Source organism: Sebastes umbrosus, chromosome 5 (genome assembly GCF_015220745.1).
Source record: "Sebastes umbrosus isolate fSebUmb1 chromosome 5, fSebUmb1.pri, whole genome shotgun sequence".
Taxonomy (NCBI): Eukaryota; Metazoa; Chordata; class Actinopteri; order Perciformes; family Sebastidae; genus Sebastes; species Sebastes umbrosus.
Genome location: NC_051273.1, coordinates 22351530 through 22367368, shown reverse-complemented (window position 1 = coordinate 22367368; position 15839 = coordinate 22351530). Strand labels below are relative to the sequence as shown.

General features: G+C 41.7%; 1 protein-coding gene across 1 annotated transcript in view; it reads right to left on the bottom strand.

Moving 5' to 3' along the window:
* sema6bb (sema domain, transmembrane domain (TM), and cytoplasmic domain, (semaphorin) 6Bb) overlaps positions 1-15839 on the bottom strand; it is a 166756-nt gene that overhangs the window by 34634 nt on the left and 116283 nt on the right. Inside the window, exons 11-15 of the mRNA XM_037769257.1 lie at positions 15470-15601; positions 14722-14871; positions 11309-11488; positions 7393-7533; positions 3218-3295 (exon numbers count right to left, since the gene is read on the bottom strand). Of these exons, the coding sequence (XP_037625185.1) occupies positions 3218-3295; positions 7393-7533; positions 11309-11488; positions 14722-14871; positions 15470-15601 (681 nt within the window). The remainder of the gene's footprint in view (positions 1-3217; positions 3296-7392; positions 7534-11308; positions 11489-14721; positions 14872-15469; positions 15602-15839) is intronic.

Sequence of the window (15839 nt, the reverse complement as noted above, 5' to 3'; positions counted from 1 at the left end):
TCTGTGGGTCTCTGTGTGTGTTTTACAGTGCTTTTTATTCCCAGCACATTCTCCCAGGTGTATTAGATCTATATTTAAAGACTTCATAATAAAAAGGAAAGTGATAAAGACCATGTGTGTATTCATGTTGGATGCTTGAGTGTTTACAAGCCAACCAGGAGGACTTGTACCTCAGGGGTTACTGCTGCTGCAGTGGCCAGGAGGTATGTGGAAAGCTAATCCAATAAAATATAAATTACAGTTTGACTTAAAAGTATATCCATGTATTAAAGCTGTCGCAATAACATCAATATTGCAGTACTGCGCTATTGACAAGCCAGCTGCAGGGGATGGCAAGCAACCGCCACAACCGCCATGTGCACGTTTTTTTTTTTTTTTTAATTCTTTGCGATGGGAGCGCCGCGTCTTTACACTCTGCTACAAACGGCAGCAGCGTGACGAGGCGGCGAGCTTCTATTCCGCCCTCAGCGTTGCACGTTTTGTGTTTTTTTTCTTGTCGCCATGAGTTGAAAGATTTTTGACTTTGGGTGAAACGCTTCGCTCGTCACTGTCACTTTTTACTCAGCCATCCAATCACAATGGAGTAGGGGCGGGACAAATACCACAACTGTCACATCCTACATGTAGGCTACAGGTGCTGAACAACAACAATGTCCTCTCTCCTTACATACGAGAGAGTACTCTACTTGTTGCCGACATTTTGATATTCCGTATCATAGCAACCAGATGCAACCAAAGCTCTCAGCTGAAAGAAACGCTGCGCCTCATTGCCCTTCTGTGTTCTGCATTTAACAATAAACAAGTATTTAATTAGCTGTCATCTTGTCATTGACAAAGCAAAAATATACCTTATAATAGCCTAACAATAAAGCTTATTTATATAGCACTAAAATCATAACAGTCGCAATATTCTCACTGGAAGAAGCAAAAGAAAGTGAGACATTGTTTTGTATCACCTTGTTGAGCGGTACAATAATAACACTCTGGGACATTCACAACAATAAAACCAAAGAAAAAACTATTTTTCCTCCCGGTACAACAATTTTTTATAAAGAACACAAAACTTCCTTTCCTTGGAAACTGCCCAGATTACACATATAACATCTGCTGAGCTCTCCTCTGGCGTCAGTGTGCAAAGAGAGGTTGCATTAGCCCACAAAGAGGAAATCCACTGTAACTCGATGCAAAATCGATTGCCGAGTTGACCGCCCTTGGTAAATCAAATCAAGACCAACACAGAGGCCTTTAATAGTATAAGCAGGCAGCCTGAGGTGGTCTAAAGGCCCATGTTGTCTGTTCCGCTGGCACTACACCTGTGTTTTGAAGGCCTAATTCAATAAGCAGCTCGACTAAAGAGATATTTGATTTCGCTGGAGGGAGGCAGACACGGCTGGAGGTGAGCTGCCAAGACAGACCGCTGCGTTTCAGTAGCGGGAGGAGAGAGAGGTCACGCAAACACACATCCAGACACATCCAGACAACACACTGTCTGGGTACATCATGCATAACACAGACAGTGTTACACAACAAACACAAGACTCTGCTCTCAGTCTCTTCTCAGTGTTATGTGGCCACCGTTTGATAAAAGCAAGGTGAAAGAACACAGTATTGTCTAACAGCGGCCGCAGACATCTTGAATCAATAATGTACGCAGAGCAGACTAGTGTGACAGGTTACTTAGAGGGCACAGATGTTACTCTGCGGCTCAAGTCATCGCAGATAAAACCAAGGACTTCCATACCAAATAAATAATATATAGGACGTCTCTACGGGCGGTCTGCTACTGTAGGTGGGCTGTCAGAAAAATAACCTTGAGAGGAATGATAAAAGTAGAAATAAATCAAATCAAAATGAAACAGAAAAATAATGTTGGATTAAGGAGAGGGGACAGAGAAAGGTGGTAAAACAGCACGCAGACTTAAAGACAAAGAATAAAGCAGACAGAGGGTCAGTATGTTGATGGAGGGCTGGTACTGTCAGGGGTGAAAGTAGGCCGGTACGGTCGGTACTCCGTACCACTAAAAGATTCAGAGCCGGTACGCAGCTGCAACCCGTCACTCACGATCACATTTCCAACAAGAAAACACATCTGCTAACATCACGTCAACATACAGTTAGTCACCTCTGCCAAGGAGGTCATGTTTTCGGTTCGGTTTGTCTGATTGTTTGTACGCATTCAAGCGGCAGTAGGCAGAATATTTTTGGCATCATTGGGCAAAATTTCCATAATAACCTTTCAGCATATTGTAATTCAAGTGTTCTGAGAGACTTCTGCACCTCCTCATGGCTCTGTTTTCAGGCCTTAAAAAATCTTTGGCCAATCAAAGGTAATTTCAGAGGGAGAGAGCGTTCCTATTGGCTGTGCTCCGGCTGGTGGGCTGTGCTTGGTATTTCCTCAACTGATCTTAACATGGCAGCCGGGTCACAAACGTTCTCATTTTACAGCTAAACAGTACACTACAAGATAATTCTGAAAACATTTGAGGCGAGAAATAGGCATTACAGTAACAGAATATTGATTCATATTAGATCAGCGCTGCCTAGTTTGACCGTTTGATCGGAGTTCGCAAGTGATTGACAGCTGCTCAGAGACGGCAGACTCCAGCTCGGCTCTGATTGGTTGTTTTCCTCTAGTCTGTGAAATCTTGCAGACGCCATTAGGAGCACCGGAGGACACAGAGGCACATGTTTTTTTTTTCAGGTTACCTGTCTCATGCACTACTGTCAGGATATAGTGAGCGTTTTATAAATATAGGTTTTTTAAAATCATATTTGCTCCATTTCTACCTACTGCAGCTTTAACACAGCAAGATAGGGCATTTGTGCTGCCTTGATTTGGTGTCGGAATAATCGGAATTATGAGTTACCGACTGGTAAAATTCACATGAATGCCCCCTTTAGTCGGAACAACAACAAGTTTTGTCAACATTTACAAATTATTCTGCATCACTCTCACCATTTAAATAAATAATTCTCTATACATGATGTCAAGTGTTTCTGATTTCTTTCTACACCATACAGGCATTGAATGGTGTGTTTGGGGATGCATGAAGCTGAGGGTGGGAGGAGAACAATATCAAGTGATGAAGGTTGGGATAGCCTAGTAGTACCAGCAATCTACTTTCACCCCTGGGTACTGTATATACTGTATGACAGTGTGTGTGTGTGTGTGTGTGTGTGTTGTGGTGATATATATATGAATGGACAGGTGTCATACCTGGTCCCAGGTCTGAGGAAAGAGCAGGTGCTTCCTCTGGTCCAGCCACAGTAAGGATCCCTGGAGGCGATACAGTTTCTGCAGAGATGCAAAAAAAAACACTTAGCTGTGAACCCCAAAGACTCTCTATTCTATTTCACTTCAAATTCCCTTTACGTAGCTTAAATATTAAATAAAACGTAAAGGGACAATCCATTATTTGCACAAATGAAGTAAGGCTGCAAATAACTTATCATTATTGATTAATTTAGGGATTATTTTTTTGATTATTAGTCAATTAGTCTATACTAGAAGTCGGGATATCTCGTCATATCTCATCCTGATTATTTTTGCACATCTGAGCCCATCAACTACAAATCATGAATTGTAATATTGATTTCCTACTTCCCAGAAAGCTATTCATTCCAAACTTCTTAATTTGCTTGATGATGTTATTCATCACAGCGAATATTTTGTCATCTACTTCAATATTGGGCAGGGTGCAGATGCAGTTGAGAGCAGAAATAGATTTTATTTCAACTGCTTTCTTGTTAGTTGATTAAAGTAGTCCTCGGAATGAAACGTGGAAATTAATTCTTGACGAGAGGATGGAGATGCAGATGAAAGTATTGGGAAAAAGTGGACTTTAAAGGTAGGATTTGGTAGAATCTAGTGGTGTGGTCGCAGGTTGCAACCAACTGAGTACCCCTCCGCTCACTCCTCCCTTTCCAAGACTGCTGTAACGTGAGGCCATCCTCACCATAATAACACTACTTTAGGAGCAACAGGAGTCAGACGGCGGCTGGCGGTACCACGGTTTTGCACTCTGCGGCTCACATTACAGCAGTTTCACAACCGTGTCGGAGAACTACTGTGGCCATCAGGTAATGTAAAAATGTGAAAGGCTCTCTCTAGAGCCAGTGTTTGGTTTGACCGTTCTAGGCTACTGTAGAAACATGGTGGACTCCGTGAAGACGACCCGCTCCCTATGTAGATATAAACGGCTCATTATAAGCTAACAGAAACACAATGATTCTTAATTTCAGGTGATTATACACTAAAGTCTTCACATGATAAGAAATTTGCTCTTCACTCACTGTGAGGGATGCAGAAACTTGCAGAGACAGCAAGTAAAATATCTCCCCATAAAGGGCGCAAAGAACGCCATTCACTGTTTCTAGGCATCAACAACAGTAGCAGCTGTTCTCATTGGTTGCGCAATGAAAGGTCAGCAGCAACCAAGGTCAAAGTTGAGATAATTTGAACCTTGAGCATAGCGCTCAGTGGCAATATCAAGCGGTGCGCCACGCTGAGGTAGCGCCTTATTGAAAACATGAATAATATATTCCATTTCTGCTAATAGATCCCCTGAAATGCTGCACACTGGTTCTTTAAGATTTAAGTTTTTTTTCCCTGAAACTAGGACTACTAAATTGAGACATTATGGGAATTGAGAGCTAACTGTCCAACAGCAACCCTTTTATATGCAAGAACATTTTTATCACAATAACAGTTTCACAATGCCCATGCTGCTTGCGGTTTGTCTCCTGGGTTTGATTTTCAGATAACATGGCTCAGGAATAACACATATTTCAACTCCATCTCTTAAACAGCAGATGTTTGAATGTCGCAACAAGGAGAGTTTCTGAAATAAAAGACTCTATGTTCACAACTACAATCATGATGTAATCCTGGAAAAATGAAAAACACAGCCAGGGATGTTCACTGTGATTGATTACCAACCTCAAGACAAATTCAAGTCTCTGTAAGTTAATTTTTATACCGCGCTAGCGTCATGAATAGAAATGACTGTGCACCCTTAAAAAAGAATCAATCTAAAAACCTGGGGTGTGTTTTAGAAAAATGGATGGCAGGGATGTCAAGTAGCCTAAAAGGGATTAATAGTTGTTGACCGATAATATGTAAAACCTCTGATATGGTCCTCGGTGGTTAACTGCACAACATGACTTTTTAATGACCTGTCTGTGCATGAGGTTAAATGAGGTTAAAAGGCCAATCTGTAACTGTATGCATTAGAAAGCAGACTGTAAAATGATGAATAATTAAAGATTTATTTAAAAAAAAAAAAAGCCAACCATGTAGACTAAAAGCTTTGTGGAAAGGAAACGCTCTTCAGAGGTTAAAAACCAGACCTGAAGCTGCTGAAGCGTGACTAAGAAATCCTGAACATACTCGCGTACACAACATTAACTCTCAGTCTCTCATCTAAACACATAAACTCACACACTAAACGCACCTCAGGAAGAATGAGAGCGTTTCTTAATGTGCTCTGGATTTCACGCTTGTGTGACTCACCTGGTTCAGTGAACACACTGTACGCCTGATGTGTGCTGGTGTGTGCACCGGTTTGTGTTAGTGTGTCAGTGGACCCCAACGGGCCACAGCCGTGGGCAGCGAGACTCGGTAAATGTGCCAGTGAAGGGAGAGAGAGTGTATTGTATTGTGGCGCTCGTGTGGGTGTACAGTACGCAGGTGAAACATCATTACACTGAATATATGCATTCTTATGTTTAATTATGTAGGATTAGTGGACTCGGGGTATTGCTGCACCTTCAGTTTGAGTTAAACACATTCATGATGGCAAACTGCCAGAATAACAAAAGACCTGTTTTTATCTTTTTTATGGGAGTACAGGGTGTCTTTAGGGGGAAATAGCAGATCAACAGTAGATGTCACATAGTAGTGGTGTACATCATCTGAAAGCTAGGAACTTAAAGATTAAATTGAAATGCAGCTCAGCACTGTGTGTCAAGTTGTTTTAGTCATAAATCAGAAATAAACATGAATTAATTCCCATCCCCCTGCTCTATTATGTCTCATAAGTCGTTGCAGCAATTTTTGGGTTGATACCATTTGTTACACAGAATTGGTGTAAAAAAAACATTTTTTACCACTCGAGAATTGATAAAAAATTATCAATAATCCCTCCAAAATAGCACATTAAGACACCAAGACCTTGAGGAACACCGTAGAAGAAGCCATGCTGTGATTTGGTATCATTGTCATTTGGAGATTTCTGCAAGAATTGCTTTCTTCGCCGATTGTATGGCGAACACTTCTGTTGTGTAAACTGCTCAGAAACCCCCTTATTGTCAGTCTATATAGCAAAGCCATCCATCCTCTGAATGCTCTAGCGCTCTAGTTTGTGGAAGTAAAGTATATAATTCCAAGACTGTTTAGGGACCCCAGTATGCAGAAATATTCAAATACACCATTTTTAGTATAGGCGAAAATAACACATTTATACTGCATGCAAAAACCTGCATGTTTTTTTGCCCCAAACTGCATGTGATTATCATAAAGTGGGCATGTCAGTAAAGGGGAGACTCGTGGGTACCCATAGAACCCATTTTCATTCACATATCTTGAGGTCAGAGGTCAAGGGACCCCTTTGAAAATAGCCATGCCAGTTTTCCTCGCCAAAATGTAGCCGGTTTTCTAGTTTCATATGATAGCAGTATCTTCACTACACAGCTTTAAAACCTGCTACAGCCTCTGAAAGACAATAGTCAGTTGGGATCGCACACGATCCCGTTGGGTCTCAGGTTAAAACATTATAAATCATCTGCTATATTAAATAATATATCACATCAACTATGCCTTATACTGTACTTTATCTGATGATGTAGTAATATTATTCAACTCTTATATAGATTTGTCACATGCTTACTATTCTCATAAGCTTAATTATCATTTATTATTATCATTTATTATCATATTATGTATTACGCTATCAGTAAACTACTTTTATTATCATCTGTTAAAATGACGGTACATCTATGATAAAGATAGAACTGCAGGCAAAGGTAATAAGAGCATTATATTTAATGGGGGAAGTGTGACACTAACGGCTTTTATTAGATTTGCTTCCAATTTACTGGCGCATTTTATTGCCTTTTGACTCATTCCAGTATTATAAGGCAGTTAACAGATTATCACTTTGCTCAAGGGCACAGTGACAGTTGTTATTAAGTTGTAGTATGGTTATTGTTGCAAGAAAAATTCAGGTCAGCTCCAGAGCAGCGACCCTGGAGGAGCTGGCAGAGGTTCACAGTGTCATGCTCAAGGACACTTGTGAAGTCCAGATGGTTCTTGAACGGTCACCTAACTTGTTATTATGCCGCCCTGCTGCCCTTTTATCTTCCTGTACGCATGGTGTTTTGGGGCCGACTCACTTCATGCATCGGGAGTAGAGCTGGCATCGTGCCACCGGCACTCTGACCACACAGGATGGGAAGGCGAGGAGCAGAGTGTGGCTCGGCCGGTCCAGAGTCAGAGACAGCAGCTGCCTGGCCTGCACAGAATCTTCAGCGCACCTGCAACACACACACACAAATATGCATTTCAACTACCCGGCCGGGACCGCAAACATTAAACCTCTGACCTCACTGAGCATTACAGCGGAGAAAAAACACATTCCTCATGACTCACTGTGAAACAACCAAACAAAAACAGGTCTATAAATAAAAAACATAATAAAAGAGAAAGGGATGAGAGGTAGCCAGATGTTACAGTGTAAATCCAACTACGCACTGTGGCTGATTGTAGAGGTTCAAGAGGTCCGCTGGCCGTCACAAAAACAGCAGCCAGGAGCTGAATCGCTTCTAATTGGCACTTAGAGCTACGATAGCCGGCACCGACCTGCCGCCGTGCAGCGGATTTATACCTTTTTATGCACATGTGCACTCATGCGTCAGTTGTATCTGGATGGTTTATGGTAATAACATTGTGGCCGACCCACAGTCATTAAGAAGAATCTATCATTCTGCTAAGGCCAAGCTGTGAGTCATTCTTCACAGCCAATATCACGAAAAGCAGGGAGAAGGAGGGGAAGCCAAACTAAAAATACAATAAACAACCAACAAAAAAGGCAAAGAAACAAAGACTCCGAGAGACAGAACCCAGATCAGATGGAGGGAGAAGATACAGGCTCTATTGGTGGTGCAGCTCTCTCATTTCCTGGTTCATTATGGCAACCGGCCAATCACAGAGCAGTGATTTCTCTCTTGTGCTGACTTCCTAAAAGATGACTGTGTTAGTGGCCCTGCTCCTGCGTACCCTGGGGTTTATAACAGGGCACAAGACATCTCTTTGTCTGTGTATGTAAGGTGAGGTAGGGGGTGGACTGGCCTGGAGCATAAAAGGGAGAAACAACCCTGATGTGTCTGTGCTCTGTCTCCTGATTAGCTGTGTGCCTGCTGTGATGGCCGGACTGTCACTGACCTCCTGGTGGGCTCACCAAATTATCCCTCACACATTGGCTTCGGTCCACACCAACTCACTCATCACACAGTCCCCCACGTTTCACTCGCCATCACTATCCCTCATTCTGTCAAGTCTGAAGCAGCACATAAGCTGAGACACAAATTGGTGCGTATATTGGAGGAGTTGGGAAAGGAAGGAAGATGAATACTAACAAGAATAGTACAAATAAGGCTGGGCGGTATGGACAAAATCTTCTATCACGATATACGTCATTTCATATCTCGATGACAATTTAGACGTAATTGTTTATCATGATATCTCAATTTATTACACGGCTTTGTTGAATACCCAATTCTGATTGGTTAATGCCGCTGTTCTATGGTCTGTTACATATTTCTTTACAGTTGCTATGTATAACAGACTGTTGCTATGGCCGCAGTTCTGATGTCGGACTCTGGCGGACCGTTTTTGTGTCAAATTATTGATTTCTTAAGTAAGTAGTTGTGTAATAAGCGGGATAATGTACAGCTAGTGAGTCATTGTTGTGAAATAAACCACTTCAGGGCGATGCAAGACCGTGCCGCAACGCCTGAGGTATACATCATTTTGAGATATGTATACCTCACTGCATGGAATTTGCTGGCATTATTTTTATACAAGGTAATGTGAGTACAGCGATTTTTGGAGATGTTTGAATGTATATAATGTATATAATGTTTATGATTTCTGTGTCGGACCGCAGGAAGACTAGCTGGCTTCATGGCGTCATGAAGGCGTCCTAATGAACTAATAAACTGTCAGGGTTTATTTTACAACAATGACCGTCTCGCTGTACATTATCCGTTACGTATGATTTCATCACGATATGATTCCATTGAAAGAGGATAAATGATCAAACTGAATTACTGCCCAGCCCCAAGAACAAGTAGTTTAGACTCTACTTTAGGGAGAAAGAGAGTTTCCAGCCAGTTAGTTCAAGAAATAATCCTTTGTTTCCCCCTTATTGCAGAAAAAAAAGGTATATATCAGAGAGCACAATTACCATGACAGAAAGCTAGTGTGTAGAAATATGTTCTTTCTTTTTTTAAATGCCTCTAATTAGCCTCGGTGAGAGATAATCACCAGCCAAATCTGCCTGCATCTGTGTGACAATCTTCTTCCCCTCCTCACCCTGCAGCCATCCACCATGTGGAACGCTGCTTCTCCAGAGAGAACAAAAGCAGAATTGAAGATTGAAAAGGCCGTCGTACCCAGTGTTCATTACGTAGTGGTGGGCATCCAACGAAACCTAGAAGCTGCCTGCCTCATGCAAAATGCTAATTAGAACAGGGACAAGAAGGCCACTCCAATCTTTTGTCAAGATCCAGATATTAAATATGACTGAAGATAAGAAGTAATTTTGGTCAAGATTAAGGATAATGTGATTTTATCATCATTTCATTACTTTCTGATGTTTCCCCCCCTAATGTCGTCCTGCCGTACGTCTCCACCTCATTACAAGATGTTTAGATCTCCTGATAATGAATATTAGCCTCTAATGCTATTCTTTTCTCTTTGCCCTATTTGTATTCTCTGCATGGGGTTGCATCGTCTCAGCTTCTGCACAATTATGTGGATCTCTCGAAGAATAGGTGAGGCTTTCTGCATAATTCAGGACACGTCATGTTTCCAGGACATGTCATGCCTTTTTCTTTTTTTGTTTCTCCTTGCGACTCTTTTTCTCGGCGTATCACACCACCAGCTCCTCTCGCTGTGTATACATCAACCCCAGATGTCATTTAACCCTTTCCTGTCCTCCCCTGCTGTACAGTATGTCCTGAGCTATTTTACATCGAGCTCTCTGACTGCACAGGTTCGGCATTTTGGGAAATACGCTTGCTTGTTGTCTTGCTGAGAGTTAGATGAGATGATTGACACCACTGTCATGTCTGTGCAGTAAATATACACTCAGTGGCCACTTTATTACATACACCTGTACAATCTGATGCAACTCAATGCAGCAGCTCTGTTATATATTTATTATTGAGGCTGTAGTTTGCAGTGGTGTGGTGGTTCGTATGATATCTTACGAAAAGTTATTTCTCATTTTTCATGAATGTCCAGCAACACGTGTTGATTTCCGTGCGTTACGTGCATACAGTCTTTTCAAAATAAACTTTGTCTTCACAGGAAACGACTTGGTAAAGTTTAGGCAATAAAACGACTTAGTCAGGTTTAGAAAAAGATCGTGGTTTGGGTTCAAATAACTACGAAACTGGCGTTACTTAAGTACGGAAGTTACGTGACAAAACATCGCTGATGTTTTGTCACGTTTCACACTTCTGGTTTCACACGGTGTACAAACATTGGTCTCCTGGGCGAAAGTCGTGTGTTTTTTAAACCAACGCATCCACTCAGACCTCCTCCCAGCTCGCCGTTTGTTGCTTTGTGAGCCGGACGTGTCGCGCTGGACGGACTCATCTGCATAAAGTTGAGATCTTTCAACTGTATGCAAATACAGACCCTCTCCAACTCGCCGCAACACTCCCACCATGCACTGGGCGACTGCGTCTCCAGCTTTCCATATTAAATGAATGGAAAGCGCTGAGACGTCACCGGATCTGGTGGAAATGTGCCGATCGAGGAGCACTTGCGCCGGTGAGTGGAACCGCTGACACGCCCCCTTCAAAACTTAAACACAGGACTGTTCCCTGCTACACAGTCCTGCACATAACCCCCCGTAAAAACACAACGTGACGTGTTTACACTTAGGTTTTTGTGGTTTCAACCTTCTCATCTAACTCTCAGCAAGAAAGCTAAATAGCATATTTCCAAAAAATGTCTAACTATTCTTTAAACAGTTCAAAATATACGTCCACTTCCTTTCTGTTAGCTTTAACGTCTTACTTATCGGGGTTGAATCCCTCCAGTTCCTCCAGGAAGATGTTGCTGTTGGTGACGGTGTTGTCCTGGTTGGGCATGATGAGGAACTTGAGGATGGTCCCTCTGCTGGACCCGAGGAACAGCACAGTCCGGTTCCTATGAGGCCCGGCTTCTGAATCCACCACGATCTTATTCAGCTGGTACCTGCAGAGATAGAGCGCTGCGTTAACGCCACAGAGCTGAACGACTCATTAGGGACTTTTCTTCCATAAAAAGATAAAAGCATGGTCAAGTAGCTCCCAGAGGCTAATTTATGATTTAAGTGCAACAACTGATTGGTTTAGGTGTAAAATACAGACTCTTGTGGATTTAAATCATAATATGCCAGTTTCTCTTGAGTCACTGCAAAATGAAATGAATTCCACGGAGAAGAAACTGCTCATCAAATTTGCATAATAAACTAATTACGGCAGACGTTCAGTCATTAATAATATCAGTCAAGTAAATGGGCCCGTCTTGGAACAATAGCAGAGTGTTGCTGAACTACACACAGTCCTGTGTGTACGAGTCAATAGACGACAATAGAAGCCGTGTTGTGCCGGCTGTTTAATATTCCACATACATCCAGTCTCCATAATCCCCCGGTGGCTGGTCGGCAGCGGGACTACATATGGTAGATAGCGAATAGAGAGAGAGAGAGAGAGATGGAGAGAGAAGCATGTGTGCATTTATGTGAGACTTGATGTGCTACAGCTGCTCGCCTGCTACCACAGACTTCAACACCCAACCAGTTTAACTTCAACAGAAGGAGCCCAAACACACAGACCGTGTGTGTGTTTGTAATCCTGTCTCCTACACTGTAAAACATCATACAGCGGTTTAGTGGAATCAACTCATCAATTTAAGCTCCTAAAAAAAAGCACAATTAGCATATTAGCAGACAGCTAAGCAGCATGCATTGCTTGACGGTGAAAACTCTCCAGAAACTCTTCTTTTTTGTGCATTAAATTGTTGTTGTAAACTTGTTTCTACACTTCTAATTTGTTTTGCCAAATATATCTTGATGGGAACATAACTGCTGCCAAGATTATGTTTAATGTAGGGCTGCACAATTAATCGAATATAAATCACGATTTTGGCTTCCTGCAATTAAATGAACATGATCGACTGCGATGTTGACGTTTAAAATGCGTGCTCCGCTCATAGGAAACTCTGCTGCATATCAAATCAAGCGCTTCCTAATCTAACAGCCAGCCATCAGGGGGCGATTGAGATGTTTTGGCTTCACTTTTGGGAAGCTGTCATGCCGCTGTGTGTGCACTCTACAACAACAGCCGACAGAGCAGACGGGCAAAAGGAAAATGCACTGAATGAGGTGAGGAAGAACCTAAGTCTTACTTGAAGCCTAACACAACGGGAGAGTGAAAGCAGCGCTCTGTTGATGTAATTTTAGGTAAAAAGTTTTGGTACAATTTCTAGGAGATGCACTGTGAATAAGGACCAGTCTTGTTTTGATGCAGAGATTCGTACATTAGCAGGAGCACAACATGGAAGTGAAAGCAGCGCTCTGTTGATGTAATTTTAGGTAAAAAGTTTTGGTACAATTTCTAGGAGATGCACTGTGAATAAGGACCAGTCTCGTTTTGATGCAGAGATTCGTACATTAGCAGGAGCACAACATGGAAGTGAAAGCAGCGCTCTGTTGATGTAATTTTAGGTAAAAAGTTTTGGGACAATTTTATTTTGCTTCTAGGAAATGCACTGTGAATAAGGACCAGTCTTATTTTGACGATTTGTACATTAGCAGGAATGTAGCACAACATGGAAGTGAAAGCAGCGCTCTGTTGATTTAAATGTAGAAGTGCTATACAAATATTTTGCCCCTAAAATCAATAAATAATCGTGATTTTCATTTTGGCCTTCACCGTGCAGCCCCAATTTAACTGTTACATTTTTATGAGTGCAGGAAGAGCAAAGTTTTAGTACTGAATGGAAGTCATATGGAGGCGGTCAGGATGGATGGTTGGTATACAAAGCATCAAAGTTAGTGTACAGTACAATCCTGGTTTCTGTTAAATGTTCATAGAGTAAATACACCCTGTCTCATGCTTCAAGTCACTTCTGAGTTTTTCATTATTTAACCAAAACCGCAATTTTTCCCTCCTCATCCTCTTTAAAATCCGTCGGCCACTATTTGGTCTTTAAGAGGCTGAAGGGGGTTCCGTTTTAAAGCTTGTCAAGAAACTGGTATCATATGTAACTAGACGACTTAAGGAATCCATTGGTACCAATAACTCTCCAAAGTTAGGCTAAATTTTGGAGAGGAAAAACTGGCATGGCCATTTTTGAAGGGGTCCCTTGACCTCTGACCTCAAGATATGTGAATGAAAATGGGTTCTATGGGCACCCACGAGTCCCCCCTTTACAGATATGCCCACTTTATGATAGTCACATGCAGTTTCTTTTGCATGAAGTACAAATATTTCACCGATTCAAAAACGGTTTATTTGAATATTTCTGCATACTGGGGTCCCTAAACAGTCTTGGAATTACATAAATTGGGTATCACTGTAAAGCTGAGACTCTTGTGGATCCAATGGGCCCAACTGTATTCATGTGTGATGATGTTAGTCTCGATATTAGCCATTTCATTGAAGTGAGACCATTTTTTTTTAACTTGACCTCACTGTATAAAATGACCTATTGTGACCTCTAGGATTATCACAGCCTCCTGAAACTTTATAGCCACAAACTAGAGAACTAGAGCATTCAGAGGATGGATGGTTTTCCTAGGTAAATTGACAATAAGGGGGTTTCTGAGCAGTTTACAGAACAGAAGCGCTCGCCGTCCAATTGCTGAAAAATGCAATTCTTGCAGAAATCTCCAAATATCAAAAGTTTTTGGTACCAAATCACAGCATGGCCTTTTCTATGGTGTTCCTCAAGATCTTGGTGCCTTAATGTGATATTTTGGAGGGATCATTGATCATTTTTATCAATTCTCCAGTGGTAAAAGAAATGTGTAACAAATGGTATCAACCCTTGCTTCAAAACCCTTAAACACTTTCACAAGTTATTTTAATTCATTAATTTATTCATGTTTATTTCTGATTTATGACTAGAACAACTTGACACACAGTGCTGAGCTGCATCTCAAATTATTCTTCAGGGTCTCAGCTTTCAGATGATGTACACCACTTCTATGTGACGTCTACTGTTGACCTGCTATCTCCCCATAAAGACCCTCTGTACCCCCCATGAACAACCTTTATTATACTTTAGTTCAGTATTGTATTGTAGGGACAAAAAAGCAATTATGTTCTATATGAACATTTTGCAGCTTGTCAGATATGTTCATTAAAAACGTTGCCTGTCTCCTGGTAACATAATCACTAGGAGACAGACAGGGTTGGATGCTTCTCTGAGTTCAGTCTCACCTGACCATGGTTCTGACAATCCAGGGTCTCTGTCCGAGTGATGGGACGGCTTCATCCATCAGAGGATGGGTCTTGACGAAGTTGAGCATCTCATCAGGGAACGCGTTTGAGGAATTAAACCTGGTGCCTTGAACAGCACAGCCGCCGGGTCTGGGGACGACAAGTTTCAGCACAGGTTTAGCAGACGATACAGAGGTAAAGCAGCATCCTCTTTTATGACTACTCCAGGCCTCAGTAAAGATATAGTTACATAATTAAACCGTCTAGACTGTCTGAGTGTCTCACATTCAGACACATACCACTTTTTCAACAACAGACTGATTTGATTTAGTCAAAAGAACATGATGTTGAAAGGATTTGGCAAGTGATGGGACAGTTATGAGGTCAAGACGTGCCTTTAGATAAGCAGAGAACGTTGTATCCTTTTAAAAATTAATTTCGCACCTCCATGTAACTTTCAGAAGTTTCTACAGGCTGTGATATCATATGCAGCATCTTCCTGCATTCTCCATTACATTTGTGTATAATCAACTTGTTTCACCTTGTAACTAAAACTTTTAAAAAATGCCCTTGAGCAGCATCTTCTTGCATGGTGTGCATTTCCTTTTCTTATGAAATCAAACCTGTGACCTGTAAAACACACCTTTATAGACGAGTTTTATAACTGAATTGAATGAGGCTTGTCATAATACAGTTTTCTGATAACAGTCTGAACACAGGTGCATAAATTGATTACAGCCATCTGCACCTTGGCTTCGGGATGACTTCATCTGGAACAGGCGTCCAAATAGACTCGGGTGATTTCTGCTCCTTGAACCTCCCTTCAAACACCCCGGCCAGCTGCTCCATGTCGAAGGCACACACCGCCGAACCCGGGATACTACAGAGACAGAGAGGTGAAACAGAGGTGGATTGAGACAAAGAAAGTTGATTGATAAAACACTTTGAACTGACACAAAATGACTGTCAGTCCCGTGTCAAGTAGGATTCACTTCCCGACGGGGGTGCAGAAAGAATAAGTGTCGGAATAAGAAAAGACAAGGTAGATAATGCCGAGACTGAAAAATAGGCTGTGAAACGTGAAAAGGGAAAGAAGTTTAAATGTAGAAAGCCAATTG